The sequence below is a fragment of the Podarcis liolepis genome (genome assembly GCF_965112155.1).
Source record: "Podarcis liolepis genome assembly, chromosome: 10".
In the NCBI taxonomy this organism is placed as follows: domain Eukaryota; kingdom Metazoa; phylum Chordata; class Lepidosauria; order Squamata; family Lacertidae; genus Podarcis; species Podarcis liolepis.
Window position 1 is genome coordinate 54,115,555 of NC_139562.1, and position 23,003 is coordinate 54,138,557.

The following is a 23,003-nucleotide window of genomic DNA, read 5'->3' on the forward strand; positions in this document are numbered from 1 at the left end:
TGCATTAAAGAGCCAGCTATTATTCAGAAATTACAGGGCTAGGAAGAAAGGTGTGAAGCTTCCGTGATGCAGCTTCAAGTGAATTATCTTCTTGAAAGTTGAGATCTCCCCCTGCCTATATCTTAGATAGATTTTTGGAAGTTTGCCAGTTGAAGCACTCTAAAAATAATACTATGTGCCTTGGGAAATATATTTTTAAACTGTTTTTTTTTCCTTTTTTCTAGATGGGCTTAGGACATGAAGAAGGATCTGGGGCCCCTTGCTTGAAGTGCAAAGACAAATGTGAAGGATTTGAGCTACATTTCTGGAGGTAAGAAAAGAGGTTTCCTGATTTACCGAAACATTTCTATTGCAGATAAGCATATCTGCACAACACAGGTCTCATTCGGCCGCAAACTGACTCGTTCAGACATAAACTTAACTACATCACACATATGGACAAAATTGGGAAAAATTAACACATGAAGGAATTGATTCTGATTAGAACATCAAGCATGACTTATGCTAGCATTTTCAAGGATATGAGAAAGACGCTATACTGTTCACTGCTATCGTGCACATATTTTGCCTGTGGGCTTTTCACAGGCTACTATGAGAACAGAATACTTGGCTAGGTGGACCTTTGGTTCCATGCAGTAGAGCATGGGTAGGCAAACTAAGGCCCAGGGGCCAGATCCAGCACAATCGCCTTCTAAATCCAGCCCACGGACGGTCCGGGAATCAGTGTGTTTTTACATGAGTAGAATGTGTCCTTTTATTAAAAATGCATCTCTGGGTTATTTGTGGGGCCTGCCTGGTGTTTTTACATGAGTGGAATGTGTGCTTTTATTTGAAGTGCATCTCTGGGTTATTTGTGGGGCATAGGAATTTGTTCATTTCCCCACCCCACCCCCCCAAAAATAGTCTGGCTCCCCACAAGGTCTGAGGGACAGTGGACCAGCCCCCAGCTGAAAAAGTTTGCTGACCCCTGCAATAGAGCTCTTAGATTCTTATGAGCGTATAAATAAAATGTGGGTTCAGGCAAGCCAGGGCCAGTTTGCCCATGAGGAGAGTTGAGACCGCCCCAGGCGGCAGGGTCTACCAGGGCAGCTAATCCCATTGTCAATCTTCCTTTCTTTCCCTCACCCACCCTTGTTCCTGATGTGGCTCTTCCCTGACCCCCTTCCTCACTGGTGGGGAGGAAGGACGCCATTTTGAGGTCTGCCTCAGATGCCAAAATGTCTTGGGCCAGCCTTGAGGCAATTTAATGCTGTGTACAGTTGCTTACTTAGAAGTCAGATGATTTCCATTGGGCTTGCTTCCAATGAGTGTACAGTTTTGACTGTACTGTGAAGAAATGCTACTGGTGCTTGGTGTTGTTATAAAATTTAGCCGAGGAGCCAAATGTGTTGATACTGCATGCCATGGATTGAACAGTCTGGGACTTTCTGCATGCTGTGTCGCTCCCCTGACCCCTGCTGGGCTACCTTGTCTCCCTTTCCAAAGTGTGTGTGTGGAAGAACCATACAGGCACCAAATCCTTGTGATGTCTGAGACGTTACCTATGAACCCCACCTTCCAGTTAATTACAGCTTGTAGGCCATATTGTGAGACACGGGTGGCGCTGTGATCTAAACCACTGAGCCTAGGGCTTGCTGATCAGAAGGTCAGCGGTTCGAATCCCCGCGACGGGGTGAGCTCCCGTTGTTCAGTCCTACCTCCTGCCAACCTAGCAGTTCAAAAGCATGAAATGCAAGTAGATAAATAGGTACCACTCTGACGGGAAGGTAAACGGTGTTTCCGTGTGCTGCTCTGGTTTGCCAGAAGCGGCTTAGTCATGCTGGCCTAATGACCCGGAAGATGTACGCCAGCTCCCTCGGCCAATAAAGCGAGGTGAGCACCGCAACCCCAGAGTCATCCACGACTGGACCTAACGGTCAGGGGTCCCTTTACTTTTAATCTGTATTGTAAGCTTTATTACCATTAAGGATAAGAGGTGAGGGAGAATAATGAAAAAGGAAATAAAACTGATTCCTTTCTAAATAACATAGATGAACCTTTTTGTGGGTTGTTAGGGCATCATCATTCTTACCACCAGTTCCACCTCTCAGGCGAGTGCCACTGTCATTATAAGAGAACAAGGGAGGCATTCGTGGTGAGTTTCAGCACCAATTTTTCTAGAAAAACGGCACTGATTACCACCACTGTTGTTACTGTCACCTTTTTCCAAAGTTGTTGAGCCAGGGGGACCCCTTGGCAGAGGTATTATTAGTATATTAAATTTATATTTTGCCCTTCCTCCCGAAAGAAGCCCAGGTTGGCAAACAACAACTGACAAAGCAATAAAAAATTAAAACAATTCCAATACAGGTGCAGGCTGCAGAAAAAGCCTGAACTAGAGGAAGGCATGTTGGAAGAAGAAAGTCTTCAGTAGGTGCCAAAAAGAGAACAGAGACGGGACCTGTTGAATATTGACAGGGAGGGAGTTCCGAAGGGTAGGTGTCAGAGCGCTAAAGGCCCAATTTGTATATTGTGTGGATGGTCCTCTTGATAAGATGGTACCTGCAAGAGGCCTTCACCTGCAGAGTGCAGTGATCAGCTTGGAATATAAGCAATGAGATGATCTTTCAGGTCATCACCATAATCATTATCTTCTTTTTCCTAATTGTTCCCAATGTGTGTTTTTTTATTGGGAGTGGGCACCCATTTCAGATTCACCATTGCTGTCCTCACCTTTTCCCCGTCTGGGCAACAGCAAGAAATGTTCCCAAGTTGTCTGGGGAGCAGGGAGCACAGTGCAAAGGCAGAAACATAATTACCATTTCCTCTAATTTTGAGACGGTCGCATTGATTAAGGTAAACTAATGGGTGGCGCCCCAAAAGGGCACAGATCATAAATCCACCACTACATATTTTTAAAATACATGAATCAACATCAGCATTATTCCAGCAGACTAAATAAACACAAGACTCCCCATTCAGATTAATAAAGCCATTGGCTCGGAATTGTGATGATGAGAATTGGTGTGCATCCCAGGTTGAGCTCTGCTGAATCTGCTACCTTTTCCATTGCAAGATAAACTGTGGCCAGAAGGGGGGGCTGTGGCTAGATGACCCTCAAACTCTACAATTCTATGGTTCTACATATATGTATTTATACATGACATATTTTTAAAAGAAGATCTCTGTTAGCTTCTCTAAATGTGAAGGTAGTTTGTCAGGAATTTCAGAATGACCCAGCCTAGACTCCCCCCCCCGCAATCCCCCCCCATAGATAGATGACTCAGTGAAAATATGTGCACGAATGTCTCTAAAAGGCTTCCTGCAAAGCAAATATGCCTTTAGGGTCTGCAGTACAATTATGTTCTTTTCCACTAGATGGGAGTGTAACATCTGTGTGAATATAAAGCCAGCTGTGAGTGGGAATCTGTTACACTTGGAGCATTCTTGACATACCTGCCGGAAAATTCATATTGCCACTATGTAAAAACTATAGATACGATAGTCTCTTATTGCATGTGACCTTTGCACAAATAGTGCAAGGTTCCGGATCATATTCTGCAGTAACATGAAGCAATTGGTTCAGATCCTACCCTCTGAAGCAGGAGAAAGCAAGTTTGTTCCATCTTCCATGTGACAACCCTTTAGATATTTGAACACGGCTACCATATCTCCTCTTAGTCTCCTCTTTACCAGGCTAAACATACCGAACTCCCTCAGCCATTCCTCATAAAGCTTGGTTTCTAGGCCCTTGGTTGTGCAACCGTGCAGATTTCTCCCAGAGATAAATTTCCCACGTGATATGTCCATCTTGTATTGAAGCAGCAGACCACTGATCTATCCAGCTCAGTATTGTCTATGAGTTATGGCATGCCACACTAGTAATGTAAGAGCCAGAGAGATGTTGTGGTTAGAGTGCTGGACTAGAACCAGGGAAACCCAGAATAGAATTGCCACTTGGCCACAAAGTAAACTGGGTGGCCATGGCCCAGTCAGTCTCTCTATGTGGTTGAGAGGCTAAATTTGGTGAAGAGAGACCCACATACACCACCTTAAGGAAGTCAGAGGAAAGAAAGGTGTTGAGGCCATCAGGGTAGATCTTCAGGGCAGAAGTCCAGGGCCCCAAACACAGCAGGGTTGGCTTCCGAAATATGTAAGTAAGTGAAATACTGTAGTGCATATTGTTCTATAAAGGGGCAGCAGCATTAAGAGCATTTGGTCCATAGTCTTAAAACTATAGAACTGCTAATGAATATAGGATATTAGTCTGCCCCTTTTGCTCCCAGATTATTTATACTAAGGAGGGAAGAGGAAAATGTATTCATGAAAACAAAGGGCAGCACACTGTTGAGCTGCTCGTTCACATCAATGTTACCAGAGTAATATTGACGCTGCTGCCCACCTTCCCAGAATGCTCTTCTGTCCCACAGAGAAAAGGGCTATTTCCTCAGAAATGAAACAGCAAAGGAATCTGTTGTATTCATCATGTGACTTCACCAAGCTCCATTTTCAGCAGGGAAGGGACAGTTGAGGCAATTACTTCTAAGCACAGACAGTGACCCAGTTTGCGCGTAGCACTCAGCCAAGAGAGGAGATTGCAGCCCTTTTGCTCCTCCTCACTGGTCTTGCTGCTTCTGTGAGCTAAGCCATGGTTTGGCTTAGCTCATCATCAGAACCTGGGCTTGTGGTTTGTCTCGCTCCAGACAGTTGTGAGCTGCAACCAAGGTCGGTTCTTTGTTTACAGCTCAGCATTTGCCTAGAGAAGCAAAGCAGCTGTGGTTTCCTCTCCTTGAGTCTACACTTTCGCAGAATTATGGTTATGCCCTCCTGAATGATATCTAAAGCAGGCTATCACTCCGCTTCTGTTTACTTATATGAACATGGCCTAATCCGTGCTTTTGTCTTGAATCACTAGGAAAATATGTCGAAACTGCAAGTGTGGGCAGGAGGAGCACGATGTTCCCACTAGTAATGAGGACGACCGCAAAGTGGGGAAGCTCTTTGAGGATACAAAATATACAACCCTCATTGCAAAGCTGAAATCGGATGGGATCCCTATGTACAAGCGCAATGTTATGATACTGACTAATCCAGTGGCTGCCAAGAAGAATGTGTCGATCAATACTGTGACTTACGAATGGGCACCTCCTGTTCAGAATCAAACCCTGGTGAGCTATCATGATACAGTCTTGGAAGCTTTTATGAAAACTAGAAGAAGGCATCCTTTTAACCAGGGTTTCCCAAACTTGGGTCTCCAAATTTTTTTTGACTACAGCTCCCATCATCCCTAGTTAGCAGGACAAGGGATGATGGGAATTGTAGTCCAAAACAGCTGGAGACCCAAGTTTGGGAAATCCTGCTTTAAACTGAAGGAGGGGTGGATTGGAGTGTATAGAACACCCAGGATTCCATATTTTGATGTAAAACAACAGGAAAATATAAATGGAATTATTATCTCAGTGACCCTGGTACCCCTCCAATTCCCATCAGCCTTCGATAGTATTGCCAGTGGTCCAAGACAGGAAATGTAGTCCAGTGCCCCTGGTTCTCCTGCTATAAGCCATGTAAACATAATGAAGTTGGGTCTGGTGGTCAACTCCCCTCTGATTGCTATAAAGTAGTCACACAATGGAAATAGGATGGTTGTGGAAGCAAGAGGGGTGAGGTGGAGGAAAGAGGTCGTGTTAATGGCTAGGATAAAGCATTGCATTAGAGATGTTCGCCACCACTTAGGATGATTTATGACTTCCCAGACGAGCCCTTTCAAGAATACTTCCAGAAACAGGACATAGCGTTGGAAAACCTGCACAATTTATGTCATTGTTTAAAAGCTGAAGAAAAGCACTCAAGCTTGCACATTTCTGTTACTGTATATGGTCAGAACGAATTCAGAGCTGGGATCCAAGAGAAAAGCTCCCCTTGGTTTATTAATGGCTCATTGAGATGCGATAGTTGGATAGCCTTGTTGGGCTTCCCCACCCAGCCTAACCCCGTGCATGTTTCAATCTTGAGTCAAGTTTATGTAGTGTCTTGCTGGCTGATCTAAAGCAGAAGGCTGGAGATGTGCGTGCAGATTTGTAATCATAAGAGGGTTTTAGGGATTTTCAAGGGGAGGGGGAACTCCAGCGTGCAAAAGTAGTTTTTCTTCAGTGTTTCATGTATATCTTGCAGTACTTTATTTCATTTTAAGTTATTTAAACAAGCTAAAAAGCCTTCGATCTCAATTCCAACCCTCACGTGCTGGTTTTCCTCTGTGAGAAAGATTGCAATTAGCAGTCTGAAAGCTCTTGCAATGTCAGTATCTGAAAAGATTCAGTGTTGGCTAAACATTGTACAAGCTGTTACTGCAGCGGAGTAAATGGCTGGGTTTTTTTTTTTTGTAAAGCATGCGCCTGCAGTGAGCTTCTGACTCTCAGCCCCAGTTACGTCCCTTCAGTTTCGCTGTCCACTTCTTGGTATCTGTTCACGCCGAAGAGTAACAACTTCTGCTGAGCCCTGTTAATCTCCCCTTGGTTGCCTTCCTCCCCGCTGCCGCCCTCCCCGTTTATAAAAGCAGGAATCCCAAGGGCATCTGATAAACTGATTCTTGCAATCCCTCCGGACTCTTTAGGCAAGACATTATATGCAGATGCTTCCCAAGGAGAAGCAACCGGTGGCTGGCTCGGAAGGTGCTCAGTACAGGAAGAAGCAGTTGGCCAAGCAGCTGCCCGCACATGATCAGGATCCGTCTAAATGCCACGAGCTGAGTCCTAACGAGGTGAAGCAGATGGAGCAGTTTGTGAAGAAATACAAGAACGAGGCTCTCGGGGTGGGAGATGTCAAGCTGCCGAGCGAAGTGGAAGGCAAAGCTGCCGGGAAGGATGTCCCGACTAATGGGGAGAGAGGCACCCCGGCCACCGTAGGAGCCATGGAAGACAAACTGGCTGGTCCAAAGGCATCCCAATATGTAAGTGGGCATATATGTCTATTTGTCTTCCTGTCTCTGTGTGTCTTGTGTGCTGCAAACAGGAGCAGAACTGTCGGTAAAGGGTAGCAAAACAATGGGGTTTTGTATTATTTTAGCCTGGTATTTCACGCTGCAGCATCCTTTGCACAGGGTTTATTTATTAAGTGTTTTAGGTTTTTTTAAAAACCATTGTTTCAGCCTGCTTGTTTTGTAAGCTAAGAGCAAGAGGGGCAGAAGGAAAACCCCTCTGGGTCCTCCACTAAGGAAAACACAGTTTGTTCTAAAATGTGACTGTTCTGGGACTTGGAGGTAACTCCTGGGTAAAGGAAACATGGAAATCATAAAATTTGTAGAGTTGGAAGGGACCCCCCAGGGTCATCTAGTCCAACCCCCTGCAATGCAGGAATCTTTTGCCCAACGTGGGGCTCAAACCCACAACCCTGAGATTAAGAGTCTCATGCTCTACCAACTTAGAAGCATAGCATCCCCTAGTTGGGACAGACCTCAGACACCATCTAGGCCAGGGGTGGCTAACTACAGCTCAGAAGCATGATTCCCCTCCACCCAGAAGTTTTTCCTCACCCCAGATGATTTTGGCAGTGGCTCCAAAAAGAAAAGAAAATGGAACTCAGCACAGGGTAGGCAAGCCAGTTTAAACCTGTCCATTCCCCTGTTGGTCATGTTGCGACTGGGAAGTGAGTGGTAATGCATGTACACACCTCTCAGCTGACCTGAGCACTGCGCGTGTGTGCATTCAGGAGTGTGCAATAATAATTTTATTATTTATACCCCGCCCATCTGGCTGGGTAGTGACCATGCCTACTTTGAGCCACAGCCAGCATGGGCATGTGACCTTCGGAGGATTGGTCAAGGAAGAGTTCATCCCTTGGACCACAACAAGCCAGCCTGATCTACTCCGCCCCACGTCTCAGTGCAGGAATCTTGCAGTCACAGCATCCCAAAAGGATAGAATTGTAGAGTTGGGTCTCCCAAGGGTGCTCTAGTCCAGCCCACTGCAATGTCCGACATCTGCTTAAATTTCTCCTGTGATGAAGGGCCGGCTGTTACTGAACCAGCTGGGTTCTCTGTTGAACAGCTCTTCTCGTCGGGAAGTTTCTTCTTAATACTTAGGCAAAGCCTGCCTAATTTCCACCCATGCGTTTTCTCCTTCAATCTGGAGCAAGTCTGCTCCATCTTCTACATGACAGTCGTGCAGCTTCTACCGAGATATAAAATGCTATATTTAGTACCTGCATGAAGATCAATATTTTTTGTCTCTTGGGATGGCCGGCGAGTCTTGCTATATTTAAACGAGAGCCATTAGTTCTTGGAAGAAGCAGTGTGTTGTGGGTTTCTTTTCAAGGTGAAAACTGACGAACCGTACAGAAAAGGAAAACTCCCAAGATGAAGAGGGAGGGACTCCTAAGTGGAAGCCGGTGGGGTGGGGGAGAGATGGCACCCCCAATTAAGTTTAATGAGGAAAGGCCTCTGCTTGAAAGCAAACTAATAAATACAAAGGCAGACATCTCATGGCTTCACTTACTGTTGGCAGAAAGTATTAAGCCATATAAACAGCATTGATCCACTTATTACTTATAAGACTAAGTTAGAAGGAGCTGGCTGTAAATACTCCACACTGCTGAGAAGACTCCACCCCCTCTGGACTGTATTTAAGCCAGGCTGCTGTGGTCTTTTAGAGTCCCAAAAGGCCAGCACTAGTATATCTAACCTTTAATTTACGTATTTATTCTGGGGGCAGTTGGTTTTCATTTAGCGCTTTCCTTGTCATACATTAAGCCTATATTAGGCACTGTTTTACCTTGTTTGAATGTACTGATGTGTAAAATGCAAAGGTGATTTCACAATGATGTGAAATCGATATGAGACACAAACTGTGTTTTGCATTTGGGTCCCCCCCCCAAAAAAAAGTGTGTGTGTGTATGCATGTGCCAATGTGGGGGTTTTTGTGAGCTGCCTTGGGCATAGTTTTTGCTGTGGAAAGGCTTGTCTGATGGATCTGAGCAGTTTTCTGTTTGCCTTCACTTCTTTCCCTGGGAAACCCCACTTTTTAGCACTCAGTTGGAGCAAACATCAATCTGCAGAAATCTGAATTACATTTGCTCCAGTTTAGCAGTCAAGATTGGGTTTTCCCAGGGGGTAGGTAAAGGTAAAAGGTAAAGGACCCCTGGATGGTTAAGTCCAATCAAAATTGACTATGGGGTGCTGCGGTCATCTCCACTTTCAGGCCAAGGGAGCCAGCGTTTGTGTGCAGACAGCTTTCCAGATCACGTGACCAGCATAACTAAAGCACTTCTGGTGCAGTGGGGTAAGTGGAAGTCTGGATAAGCTCTCTACATAAACTTTAAAATCCCTTGACCTCCTCGCAGTGCTGCTTCCGGTGTAAACTGAGCATGAAGGAAGGGGACCCGGCTGTCTACGCCGAGCGGGCCGGCTACGACAAACTCTGGCATCCGGTTTGTTTTGTCTGCTGCACCTGCAGCGAGCTCCTTGTGGATATGATCTACTTCTGGAAGAATGGGAAGCTGTACTGTGGCCGGCACTACTGTGACAGCGAGAAGCCCCGCTGCGCTGGCTGTGACGAGGTAAGCAAGGTCCCCCTTCTGCTCTGCAGTCATGGAAGAGGCCATGGAGAAAATACTTGCCTGTAAAGATTTGCTGCCTTTTGGCCAGGCCAAATGAAGGGCCATAGCTTACTAGCAGAGCATCTGCTTTCCACACGGGAAGTGCTAGGTTCAATCCCCGTCATCTCCAGGAAGAGCTGGGAGAAATCCCTGCCTGAAATCCTGGAGGGCCACTGTAGTCCAGCGTTTCTCACACTTGGGTCTCCAGCTCTTGTTGGACTACACCTCCCATCATCTGTGACCACTGGCGCTGCCAGCTAGGGATGATGGGAGTTGTAGTCCCAACAACCCAAGTTTGAGAAACACTGCTATAGATTATACTACATAGACCAGTGGCCTGATTCTGTACAACACAGCTTCTTCCATTGCTGTCCATTTAGCCCAGCATTAGGATTTCACTAACAAGCAGGGCATGATGGTGAAAGGCAGCACCCGGCCTTAAAAAAGTATACATCAGGGACATGACTCCATTACCCAAAGCAGAGAGGATGGAAAAGTCATCCATTCTTTTCCCACTCTGGTTTTTAATCTGAGGGGAAATAAATTTGGCAGCTTCTAAAGCTGGCTTCTCCTTTTGAGGTGGGCTTGAATGAACCCCCAGATTTCTTTCCTGAGCTTTGCTCAGGAGCACTTCACCAGCATCTCTTAGTCCTGAGCTGTGCAGGAGCTATAACTCCTTTTACCTGTAGCTCAGCTTGTGGGTCCTCCTGTCGAGGGTTTGCCACAACCCCTGGAGCCTCTTTCTTTGTGTCCCATTTGCACTGTTCGTACACTACCCTCATTTTTTCAATACCTGGAAGGCATTCATAAGGACGTAATATCCCTGTGTCATCAGGCCAGAGGCCCATCTAGTCTAAGGTTACCAGATTTTTCTCAATGAATCCGGGGACACTTTTCAACTTCAATAGATTTTGTATGGGGACTGATTTGTAAATCCAGGGACTGTCCCCGGGAGACAGGGACGTCTGGTAACCTTAATCTAGTCCATCATCCTGCTCTCACAGAATACCCATGGGAAGCCCATAAGCCATTCCTTTTTTCTCTGGGAGAGTCAAATCTCTGCTTTTTTGCATTCGCTGCTTTTGGTGAAAAAAAGTGGGTGAAAAGGGTGGGGAACAGAACGATGAATGCAACAAGCTGAAATGCTCGGTGGAGGTATTTCATATGGCCGAAAATGTGTGTTTCCTTAGCATTGTAAAGCGTTCTAGAACAAAATGGGTGGTTGTATTGAATGTGTACCTCCCTTCCTTGTATCCCTTCAGCTTATATTCAGCAATGAGTACACCCAGGCCGAAGGTCAAAGCTGGCATCTGAAACACTTCTGCTGTTTTGACTGCGACTGTGTCTTGGCTGGGGAGATCTACGTCATGGTAAACGAAAAGCCTGTCTGCAAACCGTGCTACGTGAAGAATCATGCCGTGGTAAGAGAGTCACGATTTGCCTGCGATGCATAACTACTATGTACAGTTATGTGCCCAGGTGTGCTTTCCCATATCTTGCCTAGAACAGTGGTTTCTTAAAACACTGTTATCCATAATGAAAAACTACTGGCTTATCCATGCCCCACCCCAGCCTGGTGGTTGTCAGCTAAGTTTTAATCAGATTAGACTTAATGAAATTAGTAGACCTAACATAGTCATAGAATTGTTGAGTTGGAAGACACTTTGAAGGTCATCTAGCCCAAACTCCCTGCAATATAGGAATGGTCATTAATGTCAGTGTTAAGGATGTTGATTTATTGATGTATACTCTTGAATCAAACTTGGTTTAATACCACCCAATGTTTTGTCTTTGATAGTGTTTCCTGTAAGCAATTCATTCACCATCAAGGTCCACTTCTCTTATCACATGTTTTGTTCAGCATCTACACGCAAACTCTTGGGAATGGCCAGCTTAGGCAAAAAGACTGGTAATATCAGGAATGTGCTGGCGACACACAGCTACTCCTGTTTTGTTCCAGAGTAGGGGGGGGGGGACTGAGATTACGCTAGTAAGGAAGGGAAGTTTGTATGAAGATGCCCTATCCTCTTGTCCTGCATGCTGAAGAGCAACCAAGTTCAAGTAAAGATTTTGTGCATTGTCCTTGACCACTTTGAGTAGTTTGTGTAAACCATCCCTTTGCTTGACTAAAGTTGACCTTCCCACCGTGTCTTCTTCCCAGGTCATTCCCATGAGAGGTGGGATTTTTTTATGGCTCTTTTTATGAGCTTCCAGGGGTGCTCCTCCATCACTTGCAATTTCTGCAGAACGCAGAAGTACTATTGCTAGTTTAGGCCAATGGGAGAGCATGATGTTCGTATTTCATTGCACCTGCTCGCCCTCGATTCAAAGGAATCATTATTGACTTCCAGTGCTCTAACTGTACTAGAGATATGCGTGTCAAACTTTGCTCTGGTGCCTGAATAAATGCAGACAGAAAACAACAGGGGGCTGGGATTTAATTTCATTTGAATAGACCTGTGCAGTCTTATAAATATTATTCTTTAAAATGCAGTGTCAAAGAATGAAATGTTTTTAAAACATTGTTTAGCATCTGCACCAGTTAGTCCAAAGTTAATTACTTCCTCGTTTGGGTTCCTGGGTTTCCTTTGTTCTACTTACAATGCTGTTTTTTGTAGCTTTATTTATTTATTTATTATTGTTCCTGTTTGGTTTTCCCTTCTCTTAATGAGTGTTTTCTGTCTGTAGTTTCGCTTAGCTTTTTTGTGCGTGCTTCTTAATCTGAAGTTCTTAAATTCAGCTTTCCCACTGATAGAGCAGTTATTCATCAGGACACTCTGTCTCCCCTCTTGTTCTGACCATTATCTGAAATGAACTGACTGGAAAACACTTCTTTGTGTCTCTTCAGGGCATCTATTTCTTTTCCCCCCAAGAACATTGGGAAAAAATCTTACACTCACTGACTCACATTAAATAGAGAAGTGCAGAATTTAAGAAGTTGCGAAAGGGGTGGCCTTGTTCTCACAGTAGTTGAAGCAGTGAGTGTACAACTGCAGGGGGGGGAAGCTTGCATAATTGAATAACCCTCCATACAAAAACACAAGAAGTGCAAAGTCTTGCATGTATAAAACTAGCATGCCAGAGAGATGGGAGCTCTTTTGGGCACAATCATTCCATTTGTTGTTGTTTAGTCGTGTAGTTGTGTCCGACTCTTCGTGACCCCATGGACCAGAGCACGCCAGGCACTCCTGTCTTCCACCGCCTCCCGCAGTTTGGTCAAACTCATGCTGGTAGCTTTGAGAACACTGTCCAACCATCTCGTCCTCTGTCGTCCCCTTCTCCTTGTGCCCTCCATCTTTCCCAACATCAGGGTCTTTTCCAGGGAGTCTTCTCCTCTCATGAGGTGGCCAAAGTATTGGAGCCTCAGCTTCACGATCTGTCCTTCCAGTGAGCGCTCAGGGCTGATTTCCTTCAGAATGGACAGGTTTGATCTTCTTGCAGTCCATGGGACTCTCAAGAGTCTCCTCCAGCACCATAATTCAAAAGCATCAATTCTTCGGTGATCAGCCTTCTTTATGGTCCAGCTCTCACTTCCATACATCACTACTGGAAAAACCATAGCTTTTACTATATGGACCTTTGTTGGCAAAGGTCCGTATAGTAAAAGAAATCATTGCATGCTGATTAACAACTGCTTGGAAAGGAAGAGCAGGGTTCCTGAGACTTGGTGCAGGATATCCAACTAAGTACTGAAATTTCTTGGACTTGTTACTTAAGTCCATTGCTTTCAGTGGGTCAGATCTGAGCATGAGTAACATTGGCTATCGCCCAGTATATATGTACAGACTTACCTGTAAGCAGAGATGAGATGGTTCAGTTGGTAGAGCATAAGACTCTTAATCTCAGAATCCTGGGTTCAAGACCCAAGGTGGGCAAAATGTTCCTGTGTTGCAGAGGGTTGGACTAGATGACCCTTGTGGTCCCTCCCAACTGTATGATTCTATGAATAGGTGGTTCAACTCAGTCTGTAGACTTGCTATCAATATTTTTCTCTCTGCTTTCATGATCCTTCAACGAGGCATCCATCCCTGTGACTTTTCAGTGTGCTTATTTTAGCAATGTAGGAATTTGCATCTCACGGCTCCTCACCTGTAGGATAGACAGCCTGGTTCATCAATCCGCAGTACAGTGTTCGCAGTTTGCACAATATCGCCACCAAGTGGAGGCCTGTGGAAAGCACTCAGTATAGCTGCTCTTGCCACAAGGAAGAACAGGCCAGATCCACAGAATGGGCAAACAGTAGGCTTTGCCTTTTCTGCCTGCAGAGGATCCCTTTCTATGAGGGAAAATCCAGTCCTCAGCCTTTATCCTTTCTACATTCCACAGGCAATTTCAAGGCACAAAGGAGAAACCAAGGATGCTGAGTAATGTTGTCATCGTGATAAATTATGTTACAACTGAAGCAGTGTTAGAAACTCGGATATATAAGCTAGGCGCCAAAAGACTCCTTAAACCAGGATTACAGTTGTCACTTTTGGGCAAGATGCCTCGAAAGTCATATTTTTCAATGTGACTTTTTGGTTCCTGAAAATCAGTCTGATTGTGCAGATAAAATATAACAGGTAGGATTCTACAGGATGTGTTGCCAATCTGTGAAAACAGTCAAGGTTGAAGGATCCTCAGGCATGCACCTCTAGGTGGTGGAGGCACCATTCTGGCACCCAGGCATCTTTACTTGGTCACAAGTGGCCAATTTGTTCTTGTTTAGTTGTGTCCGACTCTTCGTGACCCCCTGGACCAGAGCATGCCAGGCACTCCTGTCTTCAACTGCCTCTCGCAGTTTGGTCAAACTCATGCTGGTAGCTTCTAGAACACTGTCCAACCATCTCGTCCTCTGTCGTCCCCTTCTCCTTGTGCCCTCCATCTTTCCCAACATCAGGGTCTTTTCATGGGAGTCTTCTCTTCTCATGAGGTGGCCAAAGATCTGTCCTTCCAGTAAGCACTCAGGGCTGATTTCCTTCAGAATGGATAGGTTTGACCTTCTTGCAGTCCATGGGACTCTCAAGAGTCTCCTCCAGCACCATAATTCCAAAGCATCAATTCTTTGGCGATCAGCCTTCTTTATGGTCCAGCTCTCACTTCCATACATCACTACTGGGAAAACCATGGCTTTAACTATATGGACTTTTTCTGGCAAGGTGATGTCTCTGCTTTTTAAGTGGCCGATAGCCAGGTGCAAAATGCGCCTGGCGAATTTCAAATGCTGAGCCGAAGTTATAACAACATCTGTATTGAATATGCTGGGTTTCGTTGTCTTATAAAGCTGGAAACAAACACATTTTTCATTTCTCTCATCTCCTCTCTAGGTCTGCCAGGGTTGCCACAACGCTATCGACCCGGAAGTTCAACGTGTGAGTTACAACAATTTCAACTGGCATGCCACCACAGAGTGCTTTCTGTGCTCCTGTTGCAGCAAGTGTCTCATTGGCCAGAAGTTTATGCCGGTAGAAGGAATGGTTTTCTGCTCGGTGGAATGTAAGAAAAAGATGATGTCCTAATGGAAAGAGAACCCGGATCAAGCCAAGTTTCGCTTTACTTCAGAACCTTCTGCATTTCTACTGTATTGGGGCGTTTTTTAAAAAACAAAATAGAAGGTATTAAATGGCAAATCCCAAAGATTCTTTTTTTAACATTTCTAACTTGATAGCTTTTGATTAAGTACTTCCAGCACTTCTGTATTCTTACTACTTTGTTACTACTTCTTGCAAATGTTACTCACATATAGGGAGCCTGATATTCCTTGTATATTTCAAAGACTAGATGCTCTAAAGTTTTTTTTTTATACACATTTTTAAACAAACTGTGTAAAAATAAAACAATGACTTGGTATGTTGTAAATCAGTGTTTCCCAAACTGGGGTCTCCAGCTGTTTTTGAACTACAGTTCCCATAATCCCTGACCACTGTTCCTGCTAGCTAAGGATGATGGGAGTTGTAGTCCAAAAACAGCTGGAGACCCGAGTGTGGGAAACACTGTTGTAAATGTTGCACCATACTCCAGATGTTGCTGGACTTCAACTCCCTTCATCCCTGACCATCGGCTATGCTGTCTGGAGCTGATGGGAGTTGGAGAGTAGCAACAAATAGAAGGCCACATGTTTTGGGTTCTACCATTTCAAAAAATCTCACAAATACCACAATAAGCTTAGAATCCTTTTCCTGACATGCTTGCTTCATATCTGAGGTGAGATTTTGAATGTGTAAAGTAGCATTCAAACATTTATATTTCTCACTTTCAGTCTGAAACGTTACAAGTCCAACCACTGATCATATTTGTTAGCCTGCTGATTCTGTACAGCAGCCATCAAACATAATTAGGCAGAAATAAATATTTTTAAGACTTCCTGCTTCCACTGAGCATCTTAAGCAAATGCCCCAAAGCTTTGGCTCCAACCTTTAATATTTGCATTAAAACACTTTCCCTTCTTTATTAGGTTTAAACTGTTCTGTTCTGTTTTTTTAAAAAAGCAGCTGTGGACTTTTTGGTGCTTAGAATGTGACTTGCTCTAAAGTTTCTGTGCCTCTTTCTCTGTCCTCTTCCAATCAGGCTTCTTATCAAGTGTGTCCATTTTGTCTCTTCATTTTATGTATTGTCCAGAATTATAGGCAATAGGAAAGATTTAAATTTGCCCGTGTCTCTGTACATGAATGAGATTTCTAATACAGGGCAGCTACACCTGGAGACCACAGGTTGTCAACCCCTGGCATAAACAGTATATAGGCTAATGGGTCTGATTTTGTATAAGGCAGCTTGCAAGCTACTGCAGCTATTGCGATGCTGAAATTTCTTTATAACGAATGTAAGAAGGTACACAGCAAAGGAATGTGGGTTCTTGGCTTTGTAAACTATGCAAGCTCTTTCCATTCAACTCTTCTAAGACTAAAGAAATGTGTAAACTTATATTCATGCTCTCAAATAAAACTTTTACCAAACCGTTCGCTAGCTTGAAATCTTTCGTTTGCCTCTTGGTAACTGTAATGACAAGGCTATTCCAGAAGGGGGTGATAGTTTCAAAGACACAAAAAGAAGCACTCTGACCAATTTGAAGCTTTCGATAATACAGTTGCGAAGAAAAGTGGTGCTTTCTCTTCCATAGATTTAAGTGCTTAATGGTCTGTCTGGATAAAACTGGGCATTAGACTCTTAGCTCTGTAAATTTGTTTCTTGAAGGTTTGCATTAAAATCTCTTAGAGGGTATGTGGTGTTAGCAAATGTGACCCATGGCAATGATTCAGTGGTTTTAATACATACCGTATTTTTCGCTCTATAAGACGCACCAAACCATAAGGCGCACATAGTTTTTGGAGGAGGAAAACAAGAAAAAAAATATTCTGAATCTCAGAAGATAGAACAGCAAGAGGGATCGCTGCGCAGTGAAAGCAGCAATCCCTCTTGCTGTTCTGGCTTCTGGGATAGCTGCGCAGCCTGCATTCGCTCCATAAGACGCACACACATTTCCCCTGACTTTTTAGGAGGGAAAAGTGAGTCTTATAGAGCAAAAAATACGGTATTCAGAAATAGGCATACCTAGTAGGTTTCCCATGTTCTACCAAGAGGTGAGGGTCCTACATCCATGCAGAGTTCTCTTACTTTTGCTGGGGGGGGGGGCAAAACAAAACCAGAGACTTCGAATTGCTCAAACGATAGGCCTTTTTGGACCCTTGTATCACCTGGCTCTGGTAAAATGGAATAGTAATAAAAATGAAACCTTTACAACGGAGGTTGTTAGCTGCAAGAGGAAACAAGGTGTGATTATTTTTCTGAACAGCTAACAATGCAAGAATTATTTTTGCATTCCTTTGTGCTTGCAGGAGATTCGTCTGAAAACCTAGGCACTTAGAAGCTAACAATAAGATTAGGCTCTTCTTTTGCAAGCTTTCTGGGAACAAAAGGTAAAAGTAGCTTTTATAGTTCAAAGGAGCTAAGGCCTCAGGTGTAATTTATCCCAAGATACGCCAGACTCACAACTACTTATTTGTCTTAAGAAAAGCTTGGTGAAACCTTTTCATCCAGAAAAGCACACTGGGCAAAAGATGCTAAATGACTACAGTGGTACCTCTGGTTAAGTACTTAATTTGTTCCGGAGGTCCGTTCTTAACCTGAAACTGTTCTTAACCTGAAGTACCACTTTAGCTAATGGGGCCTCCAGCTGCCACCGCGCGATTTCTGTTCTCATGCTGAAGCAAAGTTCTTAACCCGAGGTGCTATTTCTACGTTAGCTGAGTCTGTATCCTGAAGCGTCTGTAACTTGAAGCGTCCGTAACCCGAGGTACAACTGTACTGGACACCACAAATGGCTTCTGGACAATTCTGTACCATTTTAATAACAATAATAAATAATTTATTATTTATACCCCATCCATCTGGCTGGGTTTCCCCAGCTACTCTGGGTAGCTCCCAACAGAATATTAAAAACACAATAAAACATCAAACATTAAAAACGTCCCTAAACAGGGTTGCCTTCAGATGTCTTCTAAAAGTCAGATAGTCATTTATTTTCTTGATAACTGAAGGGAGGGTTCCACAGGGTGGGCGCCACTACCAAGAAGGCCCTCTGCTTGGTTCCCTATAACCTCACTTCTCACAGTGAGGGAACTGCCAGAAGGCCCTTGGAGCTGGACCTCAGTGTCTGGGCTGAACGATGGGGGTGAAGATACTCATTTAAGTATATTGAGCCGAGGCCATTTAGGACTTTAAAGGTCAGCACCAACACTTTGAATTGTGCTCGTATACGTTCTGGGAGCCAAAGTAGGTCTTTCAGGACCAGTGTTATATGGTCTCAGTGGCCACTCCCAGTCTAGCTGCTGCATTCTGGATTAATTGTAGTTTCCGGGTCAGCTTCAAAAGTAGACCCACATAGAATGCATTGCATTTTAAAGAACGTTGGTCAGTATTCAAATAGTTGTATAAAGGTAAAGGGACCCCTGACCATTAGATCCAGTTGTGACTGACTCGGAGGTTGCGGCACTCATCTCGATTTATTGGCCGAGGGAGTAGGTGTACAGCTTCCGGGTCATGTTGCCAGCATGACTAAGCCATTTCTGGCGAACCAGAACAGCACACGGAAACGCCATTTACCTTCCCACCAGAGCGGTACCTATTTATCCACTTGCACTTTGACATGCTTTCAAACTGCTAGGTTGGCAGGATCAGGGACCGAGCAACAGGAGCTCACCCCGTCGCGGGGATTTGAACCGCTGACCTTCTGATCGGCAAGTCCTAGGCTCTGTGGTTTAACCCACAGCGCCACGCACGTCCCGTAAAAAATAGTTGTATACATAGACAGAAAAGAGAGTTAACCCCATAATAAATAGCCCTATTATTATTTATTATTATTTGTATACTGCCCTTCTTCTGAAGATTATAGGATGTTTATCCTGTAACTTACCTATGAGATTAGGCTGAAAGGCAGTGACTGGCCCAAGACCACCCAGTGAGTTCCATGGCCAAGTGGAGAAATGAACTACCTTATATTCGAATCACTAACCCACACTGGCTCACATCCATCCCACTAAATATCCATATTGATTTTTAATTGTCTTTTATTGCTTTTTTATTTTTTGGTATGTGTGTGTCTGTGTATGAAATACAATAAACAAGAAATAAATAGCCGTTTATGAGAAATAAAAGCAGCAATAAAAAAACACCTCACAGCACCTAGCACTGTGCATTACAACAGGCAGAGAAATCAAGCAGTCCGCAAAGACCCTCAGCAATTATCAAGCGGTCCGTGGCTTTCAAAGTTTGGGAACCGCTCATGCAGGTCATAAGCAAAGAGGGAAGGGACATGAAATGAAAGCAAAGGATTGGCTGGGTGCAGAGGAATGGTGGGGAAACCACCAGGGGAAGAAGGCCCAGAGCCCAGGGAGTGGTGGTGGGACAAGGATGAGTAGTCCGAGGAAGAAGAAGAAAAAGACTGTGAAGAGGAGGTGTCAGAAGCTTATTGAGATGGGAGAGTCTGTGGAAGAAACAAGTCCAGATTCAGAGGCAGAAGCAAGAGGGTGGGAGGAGAGAGACCCTGAAGCAAAGGTGGGTCAGGCTTGTGAAGAGGCCGAGGTGTCTTCCCCCTCCTGATCTGACAAGCTCCCCTTCCCCCTTGTCTCCCAGAACCAGAAAAGACATGAAAAGGGTAGATGAGAGGTTGGCCACACACAGGGACAGTCTCTGATTGCTTGGTGGGGGAAACCCTAGAGAGAAGGGAACATAAGCGGCATTTCAGAGGCAGGGACCTTCAGTCTCAGAAACTGCTTCATAGGCAAGGCCTATTGGAGATCAACGGCTGTACTCATTAGGCCTGACACTCCAGTGCAGATCTTGTTGTTGCTAATAAAGAGTCAGAATCATAGAATCGTAGAGTTGGAAGGGACCACAAGGATCATCTCGTCCAATCCCCTGCAATGCAGGAATCTTTTGCCCATCGTGGGGCCTGAGATTAAAAGTTTACTGACTGAGCTATTTGGACTAACTCCAGCTTGCACAGTGTGATTTACTGCTGGCTCACTCCTAACACAGAGATTAGAGGTCAGGGCATCAGAAGAAGAGTTTCTTTTTTCAGATACAGTGGTACCTTGGTTTACGAACTTAATTGGTTCTGGAAGTCCGTTCTTAAACCAAAGTGTTCTTAAACCAAGACGTGCTTTCCCATAGCAGCGGGGGACTCAATTTACAAATGGAACACACACAACAGGAAGCGAAACATGTTCTGCTTCCAAGGCAAAGTTCACAAACCAAAACACCTACTTCCGGGTTTGCAGCATTCTTAATCCAAGTTGTTTGTTCATAAACTAAGCTGTTCTTAAACCAAGGTACCACTGTACTTTTTAAACCACTGCAGGGAGCAGGTGGTAAGAGACAGGTGCAGATGTCAGAAGGCAGAGTGTTCCACAGAAGAGGGATTCAAATGCAGATCCTTTAATTTTGTAGCTGAAGTATTTTTAACAGAGAGGTGGTAACAACAATGGTTTTTTTTTTAATATACCTCTATGGGGGGGGGGGATTTAAAAACTCCACTAACATACTAACCCATTTCCTGACCACCAAATTAAAGAGAATTCCTGCCTCTCCTTTAAATACTTGGTGCAATTTCAAGCACAGAATGGCAAAGCACAATGTGAAGCTTATATTTACGAAGCTTTGTAATCATTCCGTGAAGTTCAAGATGTTTGGCAGAGCTCTGGAAAACTTAGGAGGCAATAAAAGGTTACCAGCAAGAATGCAGAGCAGCCTTGTATGGTAACAAAATGTACACTAGTACATATTTCAAGAATACACTGTGTCTCTTATATCGAGGGTTGGGCTGTTGTATAGTTGTAAAGCTCTTGCTGCTTAGGAGGCAGCACAAAGTAAATACTCCTTTGAGGAAGGGTGGGTGGGAAGAGTTTATTAAATAGCCACGAAGAAAACTGTGAACACTCGGGATGGTTTTTCTGCTTGCTGAATCATTTGCATAAAAGCCCCAATAGAAATTAATGTAGTTTCAAATTGTTTTCAAACACTAGACTAATGTGGTACAACAATGGGATATGAGAGTAGTATGGACCTCACATCTTTCAACATACTCCTACTTGATCTCCCACTGTAATACATCCTCGGATTAGTACTTCCTGGGGCTCTGCAAAGAGCCAAGTGTTGAAAAACTACAAGCTAAACAAAATGCAGAACCTAACTACCTCAGGGTTCCCCAACCCTTTTAGGCTCATGGGCACATTTGGGTGGGTGCCACCCCCCTTCTCTCCCCTCTCCTCCAGATTAGGATTTCTCCCCATCCTTACTCCCAAGTAGGGCTGGAATTCTAACCCAGGGGTGGATCTATACACGGGGGGGGGGGTGTGCTATAAATAAATCAGAAATTAAATTGTTGTACCAAAAGGGGGGTGGAACCCGCTATGTAAAAACCACATGGACAATTTTTTTGCTCTCCGGCGCCATCTCATGTTGCATGTTTATAATGCATTCAAAACATTGGTTGTTGTTTTTTACTAATGTAGCTGAGTCCCAACTTAATTGGGAGTAAGGCCCATTGAATTCAACACTTCAGTAGACATGGTAAAGATTGTGCTGTGTGTATATGATTGCAGCCTTCGTTCCAAGTATGTGTTGCACCCAATGAATCCAACAGGATTTACTTCTAAGCAGGCATGCATTGGCTTATAATGTAAATGTCCTTAAGCTAAATTTATTTGTTATGTGGAGTCTTAAAGTGTATGAATTATATCGAAATGGAAACCAAAGCATTTCTTGTCTAATCCTATTACTAGCAGGTTGGTTGGTAATTATCACAGTGTTTTCTTTTCCAAATATGTAGAAGTATTTGTTAAACCTCAACAATATTCTGTTGCACTCATGTTCCACGTAAGAGGTGGTTTTAGGGTAGTGTGACTGGTTCAGCCACTACAATGGTGCTGAACAGAGTGTAAGAGGCAGGGAACACTGAATTTTAGCATCAGACTGAAATGTGAGAGCCCATTGTCAGCCACTGTCCATATGTGAATTGAAGGTGTATAATACTTTTCTTCTGTTATCTTCTCTTTGTCCTTTCTTATTTTCCTTCTGTAACCCCCCTTTCTTATAATGTTAAAACTTCAATAAAATTATATGAAAAATAATTAGCAGGTTGTGGATAGTATACAGCAGCCTATGGCGTTAATTACTTAAATAGTGTTACAGATTGGGGAGGACTCCCCCTAAACCATAGAAATTAATAAATGCCTAGGATTTTGATTATTTGAGATATAAAAGGAGAAATACAAGTTGCAGAGGGATTCCTAGGCTAGCTTTGCCTATGCAAAATGACCTGGCTAAGCGAGGGCCATTAAGAAACAACATAGGGCCAATGAAAGTCATTGACAATGCAAGAGAACTGGCCCCCCTTGCCCTGAGGTGTGAACAGGGACTGGGAGTTTGGAAGATTGTCAGGGTAACTGGGTGTGAGGTGTCAGGGAAAGAAAGTTTTCGGCAGGGTGTTCTAGGAAGAAGAAGGAAGACTGGGATCCATCTTGAGAAGGTTGGCTGAAGGCTGGTTGTGCGGCTGTGGAGTACAAGCCCCACTTGAAATGACCATGCTGTAAGATCTGGTCTCCCTCCATGCAGATTGAAGGTGTAAATAGGTGGATAAACCATATTTCTGCCGTATCTCAGTTCTCCAAAGGAACACAGACCCTAAGTGAGTGCCCGGAACCCTCTAGGATCCTGCTATCACTTGGCAGTGAGTAGGGGTGGCACACAGCTTTTGTAAAAATAGAAACCCCCAGTTTTGTGCTCAACACAAACATAAGTGGTTTCAGAATGCTGCCAGCAGCTTGGTAGTCAATATGAGAATGTAGCTTTAAAAACATTTCAGGAAATCATAGTTCATTACATACTAGAAATCTAAAATACATTTGCGACCAAATATGTTTATTGCTATGGATTGCAATAAAGCAGAGGATAAGTAGAAA

At 44.1% G+C, this 23,003-nt stretch overlaps 1 protein-coding gene across 1 annotated transcript in view; it reads left to right on the forward strand.

The window, feature by feature from the left end:
* The window catches only part of TES (testin LIM domain protein), a 28,038-nt gene extending 11,534 nt beyond the window's left edge, over nucleotides 1–16,504 (forward strand). Inside the window, exons 2-7 of the mRNA XM_083463708.1 lie at nucleotides 225–310; nucleotides 4,895–5,147; nucleotides 6,590–6,925; nucleotides 9,313–9,528; nucleotides 10,830–10,988; nucleotides 14,874–16,504. Coding sequence (XP_083319834.1) covers nucleotides 225–310; nucleotides 4,895–5,147; nucleotides 6,590–6,925; nucleotides 9,313–9,528; nucleotides 10,830–10,988; nucleotides 14,874–15,065 — 1,242 coding nt within the window. The 3' untranslated portion in view covers nucleotides 15,066–16,504. The remainder of the gene's footprint in view (nucleotides 1–224; nucleotides 311–4,894; nucleotides 5,148–6,589; nucleotides 6,926–9,312; nucleotides 9,529–10,829; nucleotides 10,989–14,873) is intronic.
* Nucleotides 16,505–23,003: the final 6,499 nt, after the last annotated feature.